The 22,839-nt window shown below is 59.2% G+C and overlaps 2 protein-coding genes across 2 annotated transcripts; one reads left to right on the top strand and one right to left on the bottom strand.

Annotated features, from left to right (window-relative positions):
• Window positions 1-231: 231 nt before the first annotated feature.
• On the top strand, window positions 232-12,485 carry ACTR1B (actin related protein 1B). Its single transcript, XM_038384770.2, has 11 exons — window positions 232-398; window positions 4,362-4,426; window positions 5,561-5,636; window positions 6,188-6,313; window positions 7,095-7,219; window positions 7,728-7,944; window positions 8,256-8,348; window positions 8,678-8,852; window positions 10,202-10,263; window positions 10,762-10,802; window positions 11,131-12,485. Exons 1-11 carry the CDS (start codon window positions 351-353, stop codon window positions 11,231-11,233), a joined length of 1,131 nt encoding a protein of 376 aa, XP_038240698.1. The 5' UTR covers window positions 232-350; the 3' UTR covers window positions 11,234-12,485.
• A 2,206-nt stretch (window positions 12,486-14,691) lies between these two features.
• LOC119848679 (cytochrome c oxidase subunit 5B, mitochondrial) lies at window positions 14,692-22,526 on the bottom strand. The gene is made up of 4 exons (XM_038384779.2): window positions 22,372-22,526; window positions 16,043-16,113; window positions 15,409-15,508; window positions 14,692-14,939 (listed from the first exon to the last, which is right to left on the bottom strand). The coding sequence occupies exons 1-4, from the start codon at window positions 22,475-22,477 to the stop codon at window positions 14,827-14,829; spliced, it is 390 nt and encodes a 129-aa protein (XP_038240707.1). The 5' UTR covers window positions 22,478-22,526; the 3' UTR covers window positions 14,692-14,826.
• Between the last annotated feature and the right edge of the window lie 313 nt (window positions 22,527-22,839).

Here is a 22,839-nt window from a genome sequence, read left to right as displayed (position 1 = left end):
GGGCGGGAACAGCGCACTGGCCCCTTAAGAGCGGAGCCATGACGTCACCCTCCCTACGCCGGGCAACCAGGCTTGACGCGGAAGGCCCGCCCCCGCCGCCGCGCCCCATTGGACGGCTGTCAAACCTGTCGCCCCGCCTCTCCCGCGGCCGCCTTCGGCTTCCGCCTGTCACTCGGGCCGAAGGGAGGCGCTGATAGGCTGCGCGGGGCCCCGCCCCTTGCGCGGCTCCCGAGGGCCGGTTTGGTTGCGCAGGGTGGGTGGTTGCGGGGCCGCAGCGTCGAGTGTGACTGAGCCGAGCCCGGAGCCGCGTCCCCCGCCCGGCGGCCCCGCCCCGCCCCGCCCCGCCCGCCATGGAGTCCTACGACATCATCGCCAACCAGCCCGTGGTCATCGACAACGTGAGCCCGGCGGGGGCAGCGCGGGGGCCGGGCCCGGGCCCGGGGGGCTGAGGAGCTTGCGAGTGACTTGGGGGCCCCGGGGGGCAGGGCTGGGGGGGTCGCTGGCGTGGAGCGGGGGAGGGTCAGGACCTGGGGGGCTTGCGGGGGGGCAGGGCCGGGGGGGTTGCTGGGGGTGCAGTGGGGGGGGTGCAGGACCTGGGGGGGTCGCTGGGGCACGATGCAGGAGGACTGGGAGGCTCTTAGTGTGTCTGGACACCCCCCCGCTCCCCCCGGGCCCTGCCCCGATCGGACGTGCCCCGCCCGGCTGGCTGTGGATTTGCAGAGTCTCTGGGGCAGGGACTGTGGATGTGGGAGGGACCTGGCGCTGCGCTGGGAGGGGCTCGGGGGGTTCCCCAGTGTGGGGGGTGCAAGGCGGCTGCAACCCAACTGGCCCCACCTGAAGCCCCAGGTGTTAATGACTCTCCTGCCACTCTCCGCTCTGCCCCAGCAGCACGTTGATGGCCTGACCCCCTGTCGCGTACAGTGCCTTGCGCGGAAAGGCCTGGCTGTGTCAGCGCTCAGACCCCAGAGCAAAATGCTGCTTCTGCCCTACAGCCTCGCCAAGGCCTCGGTGCTGAGGATCACTTCACAGGAGGCCCCGTCGCCTCCCCCAGGCCGCATCCCCCACTTGCCTCTCAAAATACCCCATTCCACAGATCTCTAAAAAACCCTCCGCCACAGCCGGGAAGCCAGGGCTTTCCGCCCACGCTGCTCCCCCTGGCCTCCTGAAGCATTCAGCCTCTGGCTGGGGGACGGGGGGCTTGCTCTGGGGCAGTGTAACACCCTTCTCCCTGTCCTGTCAAACCTCGGGGCCATTTCTTCTTGCGGTTGAATAGTTGATTACGCTGAGCTAACTTTTCTGTCCAGTTCTCTCACTTCAGTGTGGCTGGTTCCTTGGCTTAGAACCATCCTCTCTTTTTGAATGACCTTTGCTTTCCTGTTGTGAGCAGCTCTTTGCTGTGTGCGGCTCCCCAGAGCCGCACTGGGTCAGAGTCTGTGCCGCGTTTCAGTTGTGGAATTTGGCTAGAGAAATCTGGCCAGGCTTTCGAAGCCGCAACCGCTGATGTGTCCCCGCTTCTGAGGCTGTGGGCCACAGGATCTGCAGCTCTGGAGACCCAGCTGCACGCTGCTTTGGAGAAGCTGCCATTTGATCTTCTCCCTATGTGGATCCAAATGCTGTGGGTTACAATGCATCGGGTGTTTAGAGCCAGCCAAGCCTTAATCTAAAGCATCTAATCCTTAGGTCGTCTATAACACCGGGTGCTACAAGACAGGGTGGCAAACTTGTATATGTCAAGCAAAGTCCCCTGACGTTCCCATGTCAACTGGGTGGGGTGAAGACTTCCTAGCCTGTAGCATACCACATGCCTGGTTTCTCCTTTGCATGTGACAGCAGGGACACAGAGCAGGCTAACTCTGGCTGATTTGCTTTGGAAGTGTGGCTCTCCGTGTGTTCCTGTGCCCAGAAGGGGTCAGACAGCTGGATTTGCACTGTGCCTGTGTGGCTGGGGAAGAGTTCTTGCTTGCTCATGCTGTGAATCGTTTGTAATGGGGCAAAGAGAAGCTGGCGAGCCAGAGATGGATTTTGGAGCTGTTCCTGGGAGGTTGGCAGGAGAGAGGCGGCGGCTGTTTTTACAGTGTGGTTTTGCAGTGGCTGCTGCTGAGATACAACATTCAGCTCCTCATTCAAAGGGAGTTTCAGCGCAGGCTTGGCTTCCAGGAAGTGTGCTGTGGAGTTTGTCTTCCTCCCGGCCGGGTGGGTGCAGCCAGCCCCAGGGCTGCAGCTGTAGAAAACCTCTGTCCTTAGCCAGCTCCACTGGCAGGATCCCCTCAGCGGGGCAGGGATGGTCTTTGTTGTTTACTCCTTTAACACAAGAACCAGAGGTCACCAATTAAATTAACAGGCATAAATTAAAACAAACATAAGGAAGCATTTCTTCGCACAACGCACAGTCCACCTGTGGAACTGCCTGCCAGACGATGTTGTAACTGGGTTCAGAAAAGAACTAGATACATTCATGGGTGATAGGTCCATCAATGGCTATTAGCCAGGATGGGCAGGGATACAACCCCAGGCTCTGGGTGTTCCTAGGCTTCTGGCTGCCAGAAGCTGGGACTGGATGACGGTATGGATCACTTGCTGATTGCCTGTTCTGGTCATTCCCTCTGCAGCGTCTGGCACTGGTCACTCATCAGGATACTGGGCTAGATGGACCATTGGTCTGACCCAGTCTGGCCCGTCTTATGTTCTTGGCACTTGGAGGAGTCCACTCCTGGCTCCACCACTGATTCCATGTGACCTTGGGTGTGTCGCTTCCCCTCTCAGTGCCTCAGTTTCTCCATTTGGGAAGTGAGAATAGTGACTGACCTGCCTGCTGGGAAAGTGCATTGCTGGAGTGGCTAGCACTGCAGAGGGGAAGGAATGCTGCCAGGCCCATCAGGACTTAGGGCTCTTCTTGTGGTCACTGACAACATGAGCCAGGCTCGGCCTGGAGACAGAGTGGGGGAAGGCGGGCGGCTCGGCCCGGGGACAGACTTGGGACGACAGATCCCGAGAGTATCCATTTACTTATGGGTTTTAAACAAGTGTTTGGATCCACTGAAGAGCCAGGTCTCATGGGCCATATCTACCTTCTCCTCCCAGTCCTGGCTAGGGGTCTCTGCTTGGCCCCCTCACTCCCTTCCTATGACAGCAGGGTTGCCAGGGGCTTCCAGGGCTGCCACAGGGCCAGTGGCACCTGATCCCTGTAGGCACAAGATGTGGGGCAGAAGGGAGACCCACCAAGACTACAGCTTGCCCTGCACCCTGTGCCTGCAAGGACAGGCATTGCCAGCAGTGCAGGGAGCGTGCTGCAGCCCCACTGTCACAGCCCCACTCACTCACTCACTCCTGTGACTGGGGCTGCCGAGGGTCCCTGGGGCTGCCTCAGGAGCTGTACAGCAGCAGGAGGGCCTCCCCCACGGCCAGGGGCTTATCCTCCCCCTCCTCACAGTCTGGGGGTCTGCTCTACTATGTGAACCCAGCTCATCAGAATCCCTTTCTTGTGTGGCTACCCGGGGCACAGGGCAGGGATTCGGCTGATGCCGCGCCGTGGCGCACAGGGTTTCGGGTAGATGGACGGTGTGGGCTGGAGGTTACCGGTGAAGGAGAACACGTAATTCAGCTGTAGTTTCCAGCACCTTACACTAGCTTCTCTGGGACTCTCCAGCTCAGGCTCTGTTAACTAGCCACAGTTTGGTTTTCCCAGAGACACGGCGAAATCTCGTGCAAAGGAGGGGTTGGACTAGGGCCCACCAGTGCTGGGGGCCCAGCTTCCAGGGAGGCAGCAGCTTGCTGTGCCATGCGGGTGCCCGGGGACAAGAGATCGGGCGGGCCAGTGGAACAAGGTTTGGGGTGTCCTCTGGGGGGTTTCCCCTGGTGGGCACAGGGGAGCAGGGGGTGGTGAGGCACCTCGGGGAGCCCCGAGAAGCGTCACAAGGGGTGACCCAGGTGCTGCGGGATCCTGCTGTGGTCCCTGAGCCACAGAAGTTAAACTGACTAGGAGCAGGAGGGAAGTGCCCAAAGCAGCCTGCCTGGATGGAGAAACATCATTAGCTTCAGCTCTAACGAGCGGAGGGGCTGCTGGGCGCTATCAGTGTGGTAGCTGAGTGCCTCAGATCTCGGATGTGTTCCTCCCCACACGCCTGGGGGCCGGGCTGTTCTCCAGCGGAGACCCAGGGAGAATAAAGGCCTTGTTCAGGGACATGCAGGGAGCCTCTGGCAGAGCTGGGAGTTGGGCCCAGAGCTCCCAAGCGGCAGGCGAGCGCTCTGACCCCTGGGCCGGTCGTACCCTGGGGGTCCCAGTTCACAGGTCTTAGGACCCATGTTGGCTGAACTGGGTGCACAGAAAGGGGTTTATTAACAGCTGTTTGTGTGTTCCCCAGGGTTCCGGGGTTGTCAAGGCCGGCTTTGCTGGTGACCAGATCCCGAAATACTGCTTCCCAAACTAGTGAGTATCTCCGCCCGGACGGGGGTCTGCTGGCAGCGTCTGGTCATTATCCCAGCACCAGGCGAGTGATCCACAGCGGGGTCACACCACAGACTCCAGCAAGGCAGTGGGAGCAGCATCAGGCCCTAGCCCCTCCCTCGAGAGCCGAGTGGGGATCTCCGAGGACCGATGTGTTAGCAGAGCTATGGCTGTGCCCCTAGTCGGGCTCTCGGCACTTCCCCCGATGCCTTTGCCTGTCTGCCACCCAGCGCGGGGCTGTGTCGGAAAGAGCTGGTGTGTTACGGTGTGTCGCCTCCGCCAGCGTCCTGAGCTGGGCCTCCTGTGAAGGGAGCCGCCTGCCGCCCTGCCCTCGGCTTCCTGGCCCAGAACTCCGTGTGTGCCACTTCTGGCCACGCCCTGCCAGTGGGGGGCTGTGCCCAGAACTGGGGTGTGGCGTGAGAGGGAGGAGCAGTGCCCCCCAGGCCGTCTGCGGGGGTGGCGCTGGAGCAGAGGCAGGACGTGTTAGGCTTTGTCTGCAGTTGTCCAGCCCCTCCCCACCTCCAGGAACCTGACACATCTCACGCACCAAGCCTGAGGTGTCGTTCCCCCTCCCCTATTGCAACTAAATGCTGGAAACATCCCTTGCCAGGCTCTGCTCCCATGGAGGGGACTAGCCGCCGAGGGGTGTCGCAGTCTCTGCACAGCTCTGGCCTTGTTCTGGGCCCCAGGGGCCTGCTGGGGTCCCTCATTCCAGGCAGGATCAGAGCTCCCCCAGAAGGGCTGAGCCTGCCAGGGCGGCTCACAAGGGCTGGGCTGGCCCCAAGGACCAGGCCTGCTTGGGTGCCTGTGAGCTGGTGTCATCCCTGGGATGCTGATCCTGCTCTGTGCTGCTGTCTCCACCTCCTCCCCGTGTCTGACGCTGGCAAGACGCCAGCCATCCCCTCCTAAGCCAGGGCTTGTCTGTTTCACCCCCTTCCCTGCCCCACCCTGGCTGATCTGCCCCCCAGAGTTGGGGTTGGGGTCTGTTGGCTCCTTGACTTCTCTGGCCCCTCAGTGTAACAGCGAGGCCCATCTCCTCCCCTTGGGGTGGGTGGGGCTGGTTAGATGGGGGCCATGTGAGCTGCAGCCCCGCTAACTGGTTCTCTCTCTCACCAGTGTGGGGCGCCCAAAGCACGTCCGGGTCATGGCAGGGGCGCTGGAGGGGGATCTCTTCATCGGCCCCAAAGCAGAGGTAATGGTGCAGCCCAGCCCCTTCCGGCCTCTTGGGGACTCTCAGCTCCCCCCTCCCTCCCCCAGCTTCAGATGCAGGTTGAACAGGCCGGGGGCAGATCTCCAGCTGGCAGCTGCTGGGGTCAAAGGTTCCCAGTTCCCCAAGTACATGCAGCAGTCTACAGTGGCCAGGTGCATTGTGGGAGCTGTGCAGGAAGTGTGTCCCATTGGGCTCACCCTGGCCAGCCTGCCTTCCCCTGCGGCCTGAACCCGGGGGTGCTGCCCGGCCTGGAGTGTGACTCTGGTGGGTTTGCCTCCCAGGACACTCGCCCCCCATGCCAGACTGGGACAGGACTAGTGTCCCTTAGCGGGAGTGTGGTGGTGGCTCAGCATCAGTGCCGACCCCAGGGCAGCACTAGGGGGCTCAGTGGGGCGCTCTCCCCTCAGTCAGGGCTGGTCCCGATGCGCCAGGGCGGCACTAGGGGGCGCTGTGCTGGCAGGGAGGCCTCTCTGCCTTGGCATCCCGCTCCAGGTGTGTCTTGACCCAGGTCTGCTCGCTCCCTCTGCCGGCAGGAGCACCGGGGCCTGCTGTCCATCCGCTACCCCATGGAGCACGGCATCGTCCGGGACTGGAACGACATGGAGCGGATCTGGCAGTACGTGTACTCCAAAGACCAGCTGCAGACCTTCTCCGAGGAGGTAACGGGCTGTGGGGCGGCCAGATCCCCAGGGGTTGTCTCCCCATCACGTGTCTTGCTGGCAGCCCAGGGCTGAGTCTCTGGGGTGGACACAGCTGGCGCAGCTGCGTCTGGGCTGAGGCTAGACATGAGACCTGTCCTGGCTGGGGCTGGGCAGGGACTATCCCTGGGACCTGAGCTGAATCTCAGGGGCGTGCTAGGAGGCGTGGGGCCATCCACCCTGACAATCCCCTTAGCATGAGCCTCGTGCTGGACTCCCCGCCCCGGAGCAAGCACGGCTCAGTTGGCACCCAGCCCAGCTTCCCTGCCATTGTCCCCCAGCCCTTGAGGGGCCTAGATCACCCTCCACCCCCCGTCAAGTTCAGTCTCTTTCCTCCTCTATCCTTTGCCCAGCTGCCTGGATCAATGGCCAGGGCTTCCTAGTGCAATGGGGGGTGGCGACTTGGACACCTGGGCTGAGACCCCCCCCAGCTCGCGTCACCCAGGCACTGAGTGACTGTGGGGAGATGCATTCAGCCCCCTGTCTGGGCTGGGTTTGAACTGGCAACCTGCAGGAGAGCGGTTCCAGCCCCCTGCTGACCTGGGCTCACTCTGCCAGGTGGGTCCCCAGCTGCACCTGGTCCTAAGCTCCGGAGCACTGGCACCCCCTACCCAGGCCTGTCCACGAGGCGCTTCCCTGGACAGCAGGGAAGGTGCGGGGGGGTGGCTGTGGACCAAGCCTGGGGGGTGACTCCCATCCCACTGGCGCCCTGTTTCTGCTAACTGGGTGTCCTGCCCCCCAGCACCCGGTTCTCCTGACGGAAGCCCCCCTAAACCCCTGCAAGAACCGTGAGAAGGCAGCTGAGGTTTTCTTCGAGACCTTCAACGTTCCAGCGCTTTTCATCTCCATGCAGGCCGTCCTCAGCCTGTGAGTACCGGGCACTGCCCCCCTGCAGCACTTGGGGAGCCCTCGGGAACACCCTTCCCTCACAGGCAGTGCCAGCCCCCACCCTCTAGTGGGCAGAGCTGGGTGCTGACCTGGTGATAGGGGGCACTGGGCGGCAGGGAGCAGGGCGTGTGCCCTGCCGGATGGTTTGGAATCAGCCCCGGATTGCTCGCGATTGGCCCAGAATCCGCATCGGCCTTCGCCCCAGTGTCCTGGGACCGACCCTCTGCCATGACAGTTAATCCGGGCTCCTGAACGGCCTGCCAGTGCCACGTTGCTGGGTGCTGTTCAGCAGTTACTCCGTCGCTCCCCAGAGGGGGCTGCCTCTAGGAGGGGGGATGAAGCCTGGCCTCACCGGGCCTGTGCTGTCTCGGCGCTCTCGGGCGGGAAGGGGTGCTCTGACGTAAGCCACCGCACCGGGCGCTTTCTGGGGATCGCAAAGCGCCGGCGGGGTCGAGCTCATGGGCTCCGGGCGTCTCCTCTGCTCCAGCTACGCCACGGGCCGCACGACGGGAGTGGTGCTAGACGCGGGGGATGGCGTCACACACGCGGTGCCCATCTATGAGGGCTTCGCCATGCCGCACTCCATCATGCGGGTGGACGTGGCCGGGCGAGACGTCTCACACTACCTCCGTCTGCTGCTGCGCAAGGAGGGCTACGGCTTCCACACCTCGGCCGAGTTCGAGGTGGTCAAGATGATAAAGGAGGTACGGGGGGAGCCAGGGAGCTGCCTGGGGCTGGGCCTCGCTGCAGGATCCCCCTGGGCCAGGGCTGTGCTGCTCTCCATCTCGCTCTCCGTGCTGAGCGCTGCCGGGTGGCCGGAGGGCTAGCCCAGCGCTGGTGCTTTCAGACCTGCCCTGCTGGGGGTCCTGGGGCAAGACCCTGCCCGTCTGTGCCCCAGTCGTGACACAGAGGCGGGGGTTCCTGCCGGCTCAAGCTCTGAGCCTCATGGCTGGGGCGGGGAGGGGGGCAGGGGTAAGTCCTGGCCCGGCTGCTCACCTGCTCTCCCCCGGCACAGCGGGCCTGCTACCTGTCCATTAACCCCCAGAAGGACGAGGCGCTGGAGACGGAGAAGGTGCACTACAGCTTGCCAGACGGGAGCACGCTGGAGGTAAGTGTCTCTGTGCCCTGGGGTTCTGGGGGCTGGCTGGCCAGGAGCTCCCCTTGCCTGGGGCTGGGTTTGGTGGATTGCATGTGGGGCCTGGGGGAGCCGGGCCTGGCTCGGCAGCTGGGGCTAGGCAGCACGGTGTCCCAGGCACACGGTGCTCTGTGTCTCAGGGAGCAGAGCTTCTCCCTGGGCGCTGGCTCCATGGATCCTGGGGCAGCCAAGGCAGAGATGTAGGAGCCGGTGAGAGCCCAGAGTTGCAGCCACGTCCCCTCAACCCCAGAGAGCGGGGCCCCATTACCCTGCGACGCGGGGCTAACATTGCTCTCTGGCAGGTGGGCCCGGCCCGCTTCCGAGCCCCTGAGCTGCTCTTCCAGCCGGACCTGGTGGGGGACGAGAGTGAAGGAATCCATGAGGTCCTGGCCTTTGCCATCCAGAAATCCGACCTGGATCTGCGGCGGACGCTCTTCGCCAACATCGTGCTGTCCGGCGGCTCCACGCTCTTCAAAGGTACGGCCTCGGCGCCCCGCCCCCTCTGCGTGGGGCCAAGCCAGGCTCTCCCTCCCCTGGCCAGACAGCCCGGGGGCTGGTCACGGCCCATGGCCTGGTCAGCCTGGCGCCTTGGCCATCAGTGGCAGGGGTCCCCTGACCTTCTCGGTCCTCCAAGGCAGGGGGGCAATTCCTTCCTGACCCTCAGGCTGACCCTCTGCCACTGGCCGTGAATCTCCCCCGCTGCCCCTGCTGCGATTGGAGGGTGTTGGGGCGAGGCCCCTGCTTCGGGATTAGGGAGAGGCGCTGTGGATCCTCTGCCCCCCTGAGGGATTTTGATGGGGGTGGGGGCCTCTCAGAGCGTCCAGCAGTGATTGGCTCCAACTCTCCTGACCCTTTGGCTAGGGACAGCGCAGCCAGGATGGTGGAGTCTCTGATGACCTCACAAGCTCTGCCCCATGGAGGCAGGATGTCATCAGGGCCCCCCAGGAAGTGTCCCCCCTGCTTCCCCCTGAGCTCAGATAGCATGGTGGGAGGGCCCCAACACTCCCTGCCTTTCCCAACAGTGATGATCCCTCAGTCCCTAGGGGAGGCAGGGAACCCCTCAGCATCCAGAGGGGGAAACTGAGTCATGTGCTCCCCCAGGTCAGGACCCAGCTCAGCCCACTAGAGGGTGCTCTCACCTCAGCCTGGGACTCCCTGAGCTAGTGCCTGCGACTGGCCACACAATGGTCCAGCCGCACCCCTCCTCCCCTAGTGCCTAGCGCTCCTGGGTGGAATCTGTCAAGGCCCCTTACCCCGCCTGGGGTCTCTGCACACCGGGGTGGCACTGGCCGGTTTGGAGCTGGGCTCTCATCAAGTGCTGGGCAATCGGCATGGAAAGCTGGTGGGCCAGCTGGCTCCTCGGGGCAGCCTCTGCTGGGCAGCGCGGCCTAGTGCTGATTGCTGAGCAGAGCGCTCAGCCTCCCTTCCAGGCGGACACACAGCTCAGCTCCTGGGGGTGGGGAGCCCACTCCTGCCCCCAACCCAGCCTGTGTTCCGGGAGCCTCACCCCTGGGGCCCAGCTGTGTAGCTCTGGGGCAAGGCCGAGAACGGGGTAATTCCCTTTGGGAGGCAGCAGGGGGTGTAACACTCACAAGCTCCCTTCTCTTTCTCTCCCCCCCCCCCCCCCCGCAGCTGCCTGGTTCCTCGTCCCCGGGGAGGCCAGGTTGGTACTTGAAGCCAGGGGCTGCCATGCCGCTCCCCCAGGGCCATAGGGTGGCGCCCTAGCACCTGGCTTTCCAGCTGCTGCATGGGGACCCCTGTGGGGTGGGGGCAGGTTGGGGGCTCTCTCTGAGGCGGCTGGGTTAACACCCGTGTTCCCCCTTCAGGGTTTGGGGACCGGCTGCTCAGCGAGGTGAAAAAACTTGCCCCAAAGGATGTCAAAATTAAGGTGAGGATTGGCAACGCCCAGGGGCCCCCCCCAGCACCCCTTTCCCCTGGGATCCCCTCCCCCACACCCATCCCCTCCTGCTGTGATTACCCTGGCACCGCTGCTTCTCCCGGGACACAAATCTATGGTGTGAGTGGCGCAAACTGCCCTGGGTCCAACCCCCTGCCCGCTCCACAGTCTGGCACCCTCCTGACCCCTGGGCACAGCTCATTGCTGCTCTCCTGGCTCCCTGCGTGTCCCCGAGCCACTTCAGCCTCCTGGGCCATGCTTGGATCAGTCCCGAGGTGCTGCCCCCCGGATCTGGGGGGAGGGAGGGGGTTTCGAGGCTGCCTGGGGCTCCAGGGAATCCCCCCGTGATCAGGGTGGGTCCAAGGATGGGGTGCCCTAGTAGGGCTGTGTGATGGGGGGGGTGTGCACAGCAGGGCTGAGCCCCATTCCGGGGGGGGGTGCGAGGCTGTTACAGGCTGGGCTCTGGGCTGACCCTCTCCTTCCTTCCAGATCTCTGCCCCGCAGGAGCGACTGTACTCCACGTGGATAGGGTGAGTGGCCGCCCCAGGGCCTGGCCCCCTGCTCTGGGACCCGCCCTGCCCGCTGGGGGAAGGGGAGACTTCTCCAGCCTGGCCTGGCTTCCCAGTGCCTGTAGATCCACTGCGGGAGGGGCCCCTGGCGTGGGTGCCCTCTGCATGGCCCAGGGACCAGAAGCCCTGACTGCGAGAGGGAGCCATGCTGGGCCCAGGGCAGACTTGCTCTGTCCGGGGGGGCAAGCCTCTCTGACCTCTGCGGGTTGGGGGCTGGTTGGGCCTGATCCCCGCAAGGCTGGGGGGGGATGTGCCTCCAGCCCCTGGTGACTCTGGCTCTCCCCTGCAGTGGCTCCATCCTGGCCTCGCTGGACACCTTCAAGAAGATGTGGGTGTCCAAGAAGGAGTATGAGGAGGACGGGGCGCGGGCCATCCACCGCAAGACGTTCTAGGGTGCGGGGCCAGCGGGCAGCTGGTGGGTGGGGGAGCTCGGCCAGGGCGTGTCCTCCCGTTACCCCTTTCCAATCCAGGGCTGCTAGCACCAGTCCCTCCCCCGGGGCCTCGTCGGCCCCCTCGCTCCCCCCATCAGCTGGACCCCTCCGAGCCGCTCGTCTGTGCGCACACGGCCCCCAGGCCTGGCCTTGATCCCTGCTGCCCTGGCCACGCCCTGCACCTGTGGGGATGCCGGCAGCCTCAGCCCTCAACCCCTTGGTGCCTTCAGAGCCCCTGTGGCCGGGGGGCTTCGTGTGATGGGCGCAGCCTCCACCCGCCCCTCCTTGCGCAGTGCCCCAGCCCGAGGGGCCAGGGTGCCCTAGCCTGCCCTAGACTCTTTAGTGATCGTTGGAAGCCCAGCAAGGGCATCTGGGGGCATCTGAGGGTAGGTGGGGCTCCTAGTTCTAGCCCTAGGAGAGCCCGCCTGGGGCACATGGATCCAGCGCCCACTGGCCACCCTCAGCCCCTGCTGCTCAGGAGGGGTGGGAGCCACCCCCAGAGGCCTGGAGCAAAGCCCTGATGGCATGAGGATGGGTGGGCTCGGCTCCCCCCCTTCAGGGCCGTGCTGGGGCCAAGCTCCTTCCAATGGGGGCACCTGAGCAGCTGGCTCTGCCCTTGCTCCCTAGGCCCCTCCCCCAGTCTGGCGCAGCTCCTGCTCTGGGGCAGATTCCCTCTCGCTGTGGAGGCAAGCTGGGGTCTAGCTCGCTCTGGCCCAGGCAGGGCTGTGGTTGCCAGCCCTGGGCGCAGCCTTGGAGTCACAGCCCCTAGCTTACTAGAGCCGTGTGATCAAAGCCTGGAGAGTAGCTGCCTTGTGGTACTATACTAGCCCCCTGCATTAGCCACACCACAGCCTCTGGTAGCCATGGCCCCTTACCCTGTGCCTGGAGGGGGGTCTCTGGAGCCCTGGGGCAGGGCAGTGGCAACCCTGGATTAGAAAGGGGTGAACCCTGGAACTTTTTTTAAAGGGCAGCACCTCAATCACCTGCCCCAGAGCGAGGCGAAGGGCTGTGGGGCGCCTGGCTGGGCAGAGCTCAGCTCTCTTGCCAGGGCTAGCGGCCTGTGTCTGGCTCCCGGCTTCTCCTGTTACCACCCTGCTGTGGGGCTGCCGGTGCCCTGGAGGCCCCTACCCATGCCCGGCTGCAATGTACAAAACTGAACACAGTTGCCTGTATTTTTTTTTGTAAATTCATTATAGTAATAATTATAAATTAACCCCTCGTGCCCTGTGTGTCTGTCCTAGAGTGCCCCCCCCCCCGAGCTCAGTGGGGGAAGTAAGAGGAGCTGGTTTGGCTGGAGATGGGCCTTGTTCACAGGCTCAAGGAGTAGCCCTGGGGGCTTGTGGTTCTGGGGCCCAGCTGTGCCCGGCCCAGAGCAGAGCCTTGCACCCAGCTTGCCTGCATGCTGGCCAGGGCCTTAACTGCAGGTAAAACTACTGGTGGGGGCTGCGTGCCCCTCTCCTGCTGCCCCCAGCAGGGCTGTGCTGAGCAGCAGAGGGGGGAAGGGGGAATTGCTATGCCTGACTGACTGGGGTGGGGGGGGAGAGAAAGGTGCACAAAATGTCCCCATTGTGCATCCAGGGGGAGTGTCAAAGTTGCCACAAGAGGGCAACCTCCTCATGCGTTGCTGAGCCAAGCTCTGGGTGGGTTGGGGTCCAAGCAGCTGCTGCTAAGTGGGGGGCTCCCCCCATGGCTCTGTGGTGAGGGGCTGCTGCTTGCATGGGCCTAGGTTCTGTGCTCTGCTGGGTGGGGGCAGCAGCTGTATTCCCTGCCCCACCCCCTGCACTCCACTGACCCTAAAGGTCCTGGCTGCACCTGGTAGAGCTAGCAGCATGTCATGGGCAGAGCTGCCTGGGGGGGCAGAGCTGCTGCCCATGGAACCAGCCTCACACAGGCCCTAGGACCCCCCCACCCAGAGCAGTCCCAGCCCCAGCCAGCACCCTCCCCCCAGCTGCCTGGGCCAAAACCCAGAGGCCTGGTGACAGCACTGCTGGGCCCTGCCCTCCTGCAGTGCTCCCCATTGCTGGGCCCTGTGGAGGGAGGCAGGAGCTGCTGGCTCCCGTTTTACCAGCCCTGCAGCATGGGCTGCCTGAGCCTGCTCTGTACCCACAAAAAAGCCAAAGGGGATAGGAATGCACCTGGCTGGGGGGGTACAATCCCCCCAGGTGTGGAAGGGCTGCATTGCCCTGCCCTCCCCATCCCCCCCAGCTATGCTGTAGGGAGCAGCTGAGGGAGACACCCAGGGTTCCTCTCACTCAACAAGCCAAAACTCAGGTGCACAAGGTGGCATGGGGGCTTTGTGTGCTCAGGACTCAGCCCCCTGCTGCCCTGTGCCCCACTAGCCCTGCAGCAGGAGGCACATGGCCTGTAATACCCCAGCACAGTTCCCATGGCCACCTCCCTCTGCACTGCTGCTGCTGGGCCCCTCCCATCCCCACAGTCACCAGACCCAGGCACTGCCCTGTGTAGTTCACTGCCTTGCCTGCTCCTTGCCCCACCCACCAGCTGGGCCACACAGAGCTCAGCAAGGGGCTGCTCCCCCCACCCAGTGCAGGGAGGACATGAGCTAGCTTCCAGGCCTGTCTACGCAGGCTGCAGCCATGCTGCAGCGGTGCTGGGCCCAGAGGGTAGCTACACCTAGCCCTGCTCAAGGCAAAGGAGAACCATGGGGGGCTGAAGAAGGGCACAGCTGTACTCCCCTCAACCACACCTCCCCCTCCCCACTGCTGCAGGGGGCTGGGCACAGTGGCTGTGTCTCAGACAGAAGGCTGTGCCCAGGGGGCAGGGGCACAGCTAGCATGGCCAGGGGCTGCTCTTAGAGCAGGGGCTCTGCTGGAGGCTGCACACAAGGTGTCAGGCCAAAGCAGGGCTGGGGCCTCCTCTCTCAACCATCCACTGAGGCCAAGGTCCCTGCCTCTGGGAGCCCATCTCCAGGGAGCAGAAAGAGGTGTAGTGGGTTGGGTGCAAACTCTGGCATGGGGCTTTGTGAACACTAGGCCCTGGGCACATGCCTGAGCCTACTTCCTGCCCTTGGCCCAGGAAACCACCTAGCTCCTTCTGCAGGGCCTGGGACAGCTCCACTCACCCTGGCAGGGATTGGCTGCCTGGCATCTCCCCTACAATTCTCTCCAGCTGGGGCCAGCTGTGCTGTAGCCCTTGCTCTACCTGCGCAGAGCTGGCCCTTTGCCCTGCTGAGTGACACCACCCAGGGCACATGGCAAGAGCCTCACTTTACCCTCTGGCAGGGCCATGAGTGAATGCAGCTGGGGGGAGCACCCCACTGAGGCCAGCACAGGAGATGCCCCACTGCAGGTGAGAGGGAGGTTGCTGGAGAGTAGTGCCAGCGGGGCCCCTCCAACCGGTGCCCAGCATAGCAGCAGGCTGACATTGCACTGGGGCTAAGGAAGCAGGCCAGACATGGGTAGAGGCAACACCTTTAACACACCAACTCTTTATTGGCTCCAAGAAACAACACAACATTGTAAAGCAGCAGGCAGCTCGGCCTGAGGTCCCACAGAGCAGAGACAGGAGGGTCCCGCGGGGGTCAGGGCACCCTCTCAGTGTGGCAGATGGTGGGGGACCAGCTTGTAATGGGCACCACAGGAGGGGCAGCGCTGGGGCTCCCCCTTGTGCAGCCAGAACCAGATCACACAGCTGTTGTCCTCTTCACCTGGGCAGGGAGAAGGGGGTTAGACAGTCTGAGGTCACTGGGTGGATTGCAGGGCTATCAGCAGGCCAGATGGGGCTGACAGCAGATGCTAATCAGGGAGATGGGCTCCCCTACAGCAGTGCAGCATGCCCTCCTGGCACACTGCACCAGGCCCAGAGCCAGGCCGCCATGCTCAGGTGTCAGGAACAGGACCCAGGCATCCTGGCTTTTACTCCCTCCCCTCAGGCCAGGAAACACCAACTCCAGCTGGCCCAGCTCCCACAGCTCTGGGGCCAGCCTGCCCAGAGGCCCAGCCATTGGCCCTGGAAACCAGAGCAAAGCCTTGTCTGAGCCCAGCAGCCAGCTCCCCACTTCCCCTGCAGCATCGGCAGTGCCAGGCTCTCCCGCCACATGGGGTGCCCTGAAGAAGGTAGTTCATTGATCAGCCCAGAGCCTCTGTCCCCCCTGCCTTGCATGACGCGTCACTCACAGATGCAGCCCACGATCCTCTTGCTGGAGATGGAGGGGACTAGGTTGGGATCCTCCTTGGTCCCAGCATAGCGCTTTGGTTGGAGGATGTTGTAGGGATCCTGCAGGGAGTGCAGGACCATCAGCCAGGGAGTGAGGGAGGTGGTTTGCTGTTGCACCTGCTTCTGCCCCAGAGCTTTGACTGGGCCACCAGCCCACATCCCCCAGCACCGTGCCCTGGCTCTGCTCCCATGCCCAGGAGAGGCACCGCCAGCCCAACTCAGGAAGCTGGTCCCATGCCACACAGCACCGAGCGGCGCTACCCCAGGGACATGGGTGGCAGTGGAGCTCCTGCTTAGCTCAGCTTGTGTCATTCTAAAACCAGGATCCCCCCATGGCCTAACCCCAACCCTGCACCCCCAAACTCCACTGAACGCTGTCAGTGATTTACTGTGCGACAGGCAGGTTGAGACTGGCCGCCCGCCCCCCTGCCTGGAGGTAAGGAGCACCATGGGGGGAGGAAGAAGATGGTGCAGTGGTTCACCGGCTTGGTAACAGTGAATGAAGGAAGCTGGGTTAGAGAAGAGGCTGACTATGGCATATCAGTGGGGAAGATACTGGGATTAGGAGACCCATTTCAGGGTAGCTCTGCTCACCTGTCCCTTTTCCATGGCCTGCATGACTTTCCTCTCCAGCCCTGTTGCTTGCTCTTCGTCGCTGGGGATACCTGGCATCGGGGATAAAGACAACAGCAGAGCATGATGATCCTCTTGTCATGGGCAGGATCCCTCCCACCCCACAAGCAGTTCTCCTTGCACACCTCTGTGCTGCTTGGGAGGCGTTTTCCCAGGGCAGGAGACCATCAGGCAGGAACAGAGGGAAACCATCCCATAACTGGGACCTTCCTTCCAGGTGCGTCACTGTCTCCTCTCGCACTCAGGAGACCCCCCGTTATTCGGAAGAATCATAGAATCATAGAATATCAGGGTTGGAAGGGACCCCAGAAGGTCATCTAGTCCAACCCCCTGCTCAAAGCAGGACCAAGTCCCAGTTAAATCATCCTAGCCAGGGCTTTGTCAAGCCTGACCTTAAAAACCTCTAAGGAAGGAGATTCTACCACCTCCCTAGGTAACGCATTCCAGTGTTTCACCACCCTCTTAGTGAAAAAGTTTTTCCTAATATCCAATCTAAACCTCCCCCATTGCAACTTGAGACCATTACTCCTCGTTCTGTCATCTGCTACCATTGAGAACAGTCTAGAGCCATCCTCTTTGAAACCCCCTTTCAGGTAGTTGAAAGCAGCTATCAAATCCCCCCTCATTCTTCTCTTCTGCAGACTAAACAATCCCAGCTCCCTCAGCCTCTCCTCATAAGTCATGTGCTCTAGACCCCTAATCATTTTTGTTGCCCTTCGCTGTACTCTTTCCAATTTATCCACATCCTTCTTGTAGTGTGGGGCCCAAAACTGGACACAGTACTCCAGATGAGGCCTCACCAGTGTCGAATAGAGGGGAACGATCACGTCCCTCGATCTGCTCGCTATGCCCCTACTTATACATCCCAAAATGCCATTGGCCTTCTTGGCAACAAGGGCACACTGCTGACTCATATCCAGCTTCTCGTCCACTGTCACCCCTAGGTCCTTTTCCGCAGAACTGCTGCTGAGCCATTCGGTCCCTAGTCTGTAGCGGTGCATTGGATTCTTCCATCCTAAGTGCAGGACCCTGCACTTATCCTTATTGAACCTCATTAGATTTCTTTTGGCCCAATCTTCCAATTTGTCTAGGTCCTTCTGTATCCTATCCCTCCCCTCCAGCGTATCTACCACTCCTCCCAGTTTAGTATCATCCGCAAATTTGCTGAGAGTGCAATCCACACCATCCTCCAGATCATTTATGAAGATATTGAACAAAACGGGCCCCAGGACCGACCCCTGGGGCACTCCACTTGACACCGGCTGCCAACTAGACATGGAGCCATTGATCACTACCCGTTGAGCCCGACAATCTAGCCAGCTTTCTACCCACCTTATAGTGCATTCATCCAGCCCATACTTCCTTAACTTGCTGACAAGAATGCTGTGGGAGACCGTGTCAAAAGCTTTGCTAAAGTCAAGAAACAATACATCCACTGCTTTCCCTTCATCCACAGAACCAGTAATCTCATCATAAAAGGCGATTAGATTAGTCAGGCATGACCTTCCCTTGGTGAATCCATGCTGACTGTTCCTGATCACTTTCCTCTCCTCTAAGTGCTTCAGGATTGATTCTTTGAGGACCTGCTCCATGATTTTTCCAGGGACTGAGGTGAGGCTGACCGGCCTGTAGTTCCCAGGATCCTCCTTCTTCCCTTTTTTAAAGATGGGCACTACATTAGCCTACATTAGCCTACATTACAAGAGACAGGTAATAGCAACAAGGGATTTGATCATTAGAAATCTAGCTGGGTTGTGATGACCGGGGGAATCGCAGGGTGACTTGTCTGCCAGGTGCAAAGGTTGCTGATCTCTCAAGGCATCCAGACAGGCTCTTGTGTCATACTGGGGAGTAGATGGTGGTTGTGGTACATGTAGGTACCAGTGACATAGGAGAAGGTAGAGGGGTCTACTCAAGACAGTTAAGTCCCAAGCAGACTGCAAAGAGCTACAAATGTATCTCACAAAACTGGGTGACTGGGCAACAAAATGGCAGATGAAATTCAGTGTTGATAAAATGCAAAGTAATACACATTGGAAAACATCAACCCAACTATACATATACAATAATGGGGTCTAAATTAGCTATTACTGCTCAAGAAAGTTCTTGGAGTCATTGTGGATAGTTCTCTGAAAACATCCACTCTGTGCAGCGGCAGTCAAAAAAGCAAACAATGTTTGGAATCATCACAAAAGGGATAGATAAAGACAGAAAATATATTCCCTCTATATAAATCCATGGTACGTCCACATCTGGAATACTGTGTGCAGATGTGGTCGCCCCATCCCAAAAAGATATATTGGAATTGGAAAAGGTTCAGAAAAGGGCAACAAAATAATTAGGGGTATGGAACAGCTTCCACACAAGAGATTAATAAGACAGACTTTTCAGCTTGGAAAAGAGACAACTAAGGGGGGATATACGACAGAGGTCTATAAAATCATGACTGGTGTGGAGAAAGTAAATAAGGAAGTGTTATTTACTCCTTCTCATAACACAAGAACTAGGGGTCACCAAATGACATTAATAGGCAGCAGATTTAAAACAAACAAAAGGAAATATTTCTTCACACAACGCCCAGTCAACCTGTGGAACTCTTTGCCAGAGGATATTGAGAAGGCCAAGACTATAACAGGGTTCAAAAAAGAACGAGATGAGTTCATGGAGGACAGGTCCATCAATGGCTATTAGCCAGGATGGGGTCTCTAGCCTCTGTTTGCCAGAAGCTGGGAATGGGTGACAGGGGATGGATCACTTGATGATTCCCTGTTCTGTTCATTCCCTCTGGGGCACCTGGCATTGGCCACTGTCGGCCGACAGGATACTGGGCTAGATGCACCTTTGGTCTGATCCAGTATGGCCGCTCTTATGGTCCTGGAGGCCAAATGTAGGCTGCTAGGTAAGAGATTGAAGTCCAGGACCTCCATGGTAACAGTCTCTGAAATGCTTCTGGTTCCACACGCAGGGCCAGCTGGACAGGCAGGACTGCTAGTCCCAGAGCCCATAAGAGGAGAGGCAATTCTTGAATTAGTCCTAAGTGTCACAAGAGTTCAATATTGCTGAAATGGTTCGTAATAGCAACCATTATTTACTTAAATTTAAAACCCTTGTGAGTAGAAAACACCAAAGAAACCCACTACAATAGCATTTAACTTCCAACAGGGGAACACCACAAAAATAAGGAAGCTAGTAAATGGAAATTAGAAGGAACAATCAGAAAAGTGAAATGTCTGCAAGCTGCAGGGAAACTATTTAAAAACACCATGACAGAGGCGCAAACTAAAGGTAAAGACCAAATTAAAAAAAAAAAAATTGAGAACCAGAAAAATGCCACCATGGCTAAACAGCAAAGTCAGAGAGGCAGAGACAAAAAGGCATCCATTAAAAACTGAAAATCAAATCCTGAGGAAAACAGGAACAAACTCTGGCAAGTCACATGTAACAGTATAATTTGTCAAGCCAAGAAAAGAATATGAAGAGCAACTAGCAAGAGACATAAAAAAGCCTGTCAAACAATCACTGGGGCCACTGTACAATTGAGATACTAAAGGAGCCCTCAAGGAAGACAAGCCTGTTGCTGAGAAACTTAATAAATTCTTTGCATTGGTCTTCACAGCAGAGGATGTCATGGAGATTCCCACATCTGAGCCATTCTTTTTAGGTGACAAATCTGAGGAACTGTCCCAGATCGAGGTGTCAGTAGAAGGGGTTGTGGAACAATTTGATTAATTAAACAGTAATAAGTCATCAGCAGGTATTCACCACGAGTTCTGAAGAACACAAACATGAAATTGCAGAACTACTAACTGTGGTATGTAACCTATCAGCTTCTGTATCAGATGACTCGAGTGTAGCTAATGTGACACCAATTTTTAAGAGGGGCTCCAGAGGCGATCCTGGCAATTACAGGCCAGTAAGCCTGACTTCAGTACCAGGCTAATGGGTTCAAACTATAGTAAAGAACAGAATGATCCGACAGATGAACACAGTATGTTGGGGAAGAGTCAACATGGCTTTTGTAAAGGGAAATCATGTGTCACCGATCTATTAGAATTCTTTATGGAGGGATCAAACAAATATGGACAATGATGATCTAATGTATATAGTGTACTTGGATTTTCAGAAAGCCTTTGACAAGGTCCCTCTCACCAAAGGCTCTCAAGCAAAGTAAGCTGTCATGGAATAAGATGGAAGGGCCTTTCTTGGATCAGTAACTGATTAAAAAACAGGAAACAAAGGGTAGGAATAAATGGTCATTTGTCACAATGGAGAGAGGTAAATAGCATCTCCCAGAGTTCAGCTTAACAATTAAATGATTTGGAAAAAGGGGTAAACAGTGAGGTGGCAAAATTTGCAGATGATACAAAGCTACTCAAGATAGCAATCAGCTCTGGATTTCACTAAGGGCTACAAAGGGATCTCACCAAACTGGGTGACTGGGCAACAAAATGGCAGATGAAATTCAATGTTGATAAATGCAAAGTAACGCACATTGGAAAACAATCTCAACTATACAAGCAACATGATGGAATCTAAATTAGCTGTTACCAAGAAAAAGAAAGATCTTGGAGTCACTGTGGATAGTTCTCTGAAAACATTCACTCAATGCGCAGCAGCAGTAGTCAAAAAAAAAAAAGCTAACAATGTTATTCCAAAAAGAAAAGGAGGACTTGTGGCACCTTAGAGACTAACAAATTTATTTGAGCAGAAGCTTTCGTGAGCTACAGCTCACTTCATCGGATGCATTCAGTGGAAAACATGCTACTCTGAAAAATGTTATTCCAGTAAGCAGGAATAGATAAGATGACAAAATATAGCACCACTATATAAACCCATGGTACTCCCACTCTGAATACTGCAAAAAGAACAGGAGTACTTGTGGCACCTTAGACACAAACAAATTTATTTGAGCATAAGCTTTCATGAGCTACAGCTCACTTCATCGGATGCATAGAATGGAACATATAGTAAGAATACACACATATATATACACACACACACATATATACACACACACAGAGAACATGAAAAGGTGGAATAAGAGGCTAATTGAGAAAAAACTTGCAGTGATAATCAAGATGGTCCATTTAGACAGTTGACAAGAAGGTGTGAGATGCTTAACATGGGGAAATAGATTCAACATGTGTAATGACTCGCCCCATCTAAAAAAAAAAAAGATACACTGGAATTGAAAAAGGTACAGAGAATGGCAACAAAAATTAGGGGTATGGAACAGCTTCTGTATGAGGAGAGATTAAGATGACTGGGACTTGGAGAAGAGTGGACTGAGCGGGGGATATGACAGAGGTCTATAAAATCCTGACTGGTGAGGAGAAAGTGACTAGGGAAATGTCATTTCCCCCTTCATGTAGTACAAGAACCAGGTGTCACCCAGGCTATGGCTACACTAGAGAGCTTGCAGCAGCAGCGCTGCCTTGATGCAGTATGCCACTGTCCTAGTGCAGACACGCCAAGATGACGGGCTCCCATTGACTTAGTTACTCCAGCCCCCGTGAGCAGCAGCAGCAGCTGTGCCAGTTGGAGAAGCTCTCCTGCCAACACAGCGCTGTCCACACCCACCGGGCACGCAGGTCGGTGTAAATTAGCAACAGAACTTCTACCAACGTAGACTGTAGGGCGTACAAAGCCCCAGTTAAATTAAGAGGCAGCAGATTTAATACAAACAGGAAGTATTTCTTCACCCAATGCACAGCCAACCCGTGGAACGCCTTGCCTGGGGATATTGTTGTGAAGGCCAAAAGTATCACTGGGTTAAAGGAAAAGTTGGATAAGTTCATGGAGGACAGGCCCACCTATGGGTGTCCCTAACCCTCTGAGGGCCAGAAGCTGGGGGCGGAAGTTGCCCTGTTCGTTCCCTGTGAAGCGCCGGGCCCCGGCCGCTGCCGGCAGACAGGACACGGGGCTGGGCGGACCCGCCCGGGCACCAGGAGCCCCGCCCTCGACACCCGGCAACGGCCTCACAGTCAGGAGCCAAACGGAGCATCCGACCCAAGGGAGTGGGGTAGAGATCGTCACTGCCCCCTCCCGGCCCGGGGCCCCCCCCCTCCCGGCCTCCAGTGATTCGCCGATCGAGTTTCTCTCGAGCCCCGGGCTCAGCCCCGCCCCTGCGACCCTCCCGCCGCCGGGCCGCGGAGCCCGGGCCGAGGCCAGGCGGGGGCGGGGGCGGGGCTCGGCGGCCCAGGCCGCGCGGCGGGATCCCGCCCGCTCTGACCCCGGCAGCCCCCGGGTCACCCGCAGCGAGGCCCCGGCGCGGCGCGGCGCGCACCCACCTCCAGCCGCCAGGCCGCGGGCGGGGCCGGGCGGGCGGAGCGGCCCGGGCGGGGGGCGGCGCAGGGCCCGCAGCGCGCCGCGCACACGCAGTAACCTTGACGCCATGGCGCGAGCAGACAGACTGAGCCGGGCGCCCGCGGACGGCGGCTTCCTTCCGGGAGACGGCCGGAAACAGGGCGGGACTTCCGGGACACGTGAGCGGGGACCGCGCCCCTGGTGCCTCACGTGACCGAGCGGCGCCGCTCCGTCCTTCACGTGACCCGGAAGCGAGGCTCGGCAGGGCGGGCGCCTCCTTGCCACGTGATGGAGGATGGGCGGGGACCCCGCTGGCCCCGCCCCCCGGCTGGTCCATCACTCGCTCCCCCAGAGGCGAGGAGGACCCAGCTGGGGGGGGGGATGGGCCTCCCCGCTGCCTCCCCCACATGGCGCCCCCCCCACCTCCCTGCCCAGCGTTGGCCCCCAGCCCC

Source organism: Dermochelys coriacea, chromosome 26, assembly GCF_009764565.3.
Source record: "Dermochelys coriacea isolate rDerCor1 chromosome 26, rDerCor1.pri.v4, whole genome shotgun sequence".
Lineage (NCBI taxonomy): Eukaryota > Metazoa > Chordata > Testudines > Dermochelyidae > Dermochelys > Dermochelys coriacea.
The sequence above is the reverse complement of the archived record's forward strand: the minus strand, read 5'-3'. Positions and strand labels throughout refer to the sequence as shown.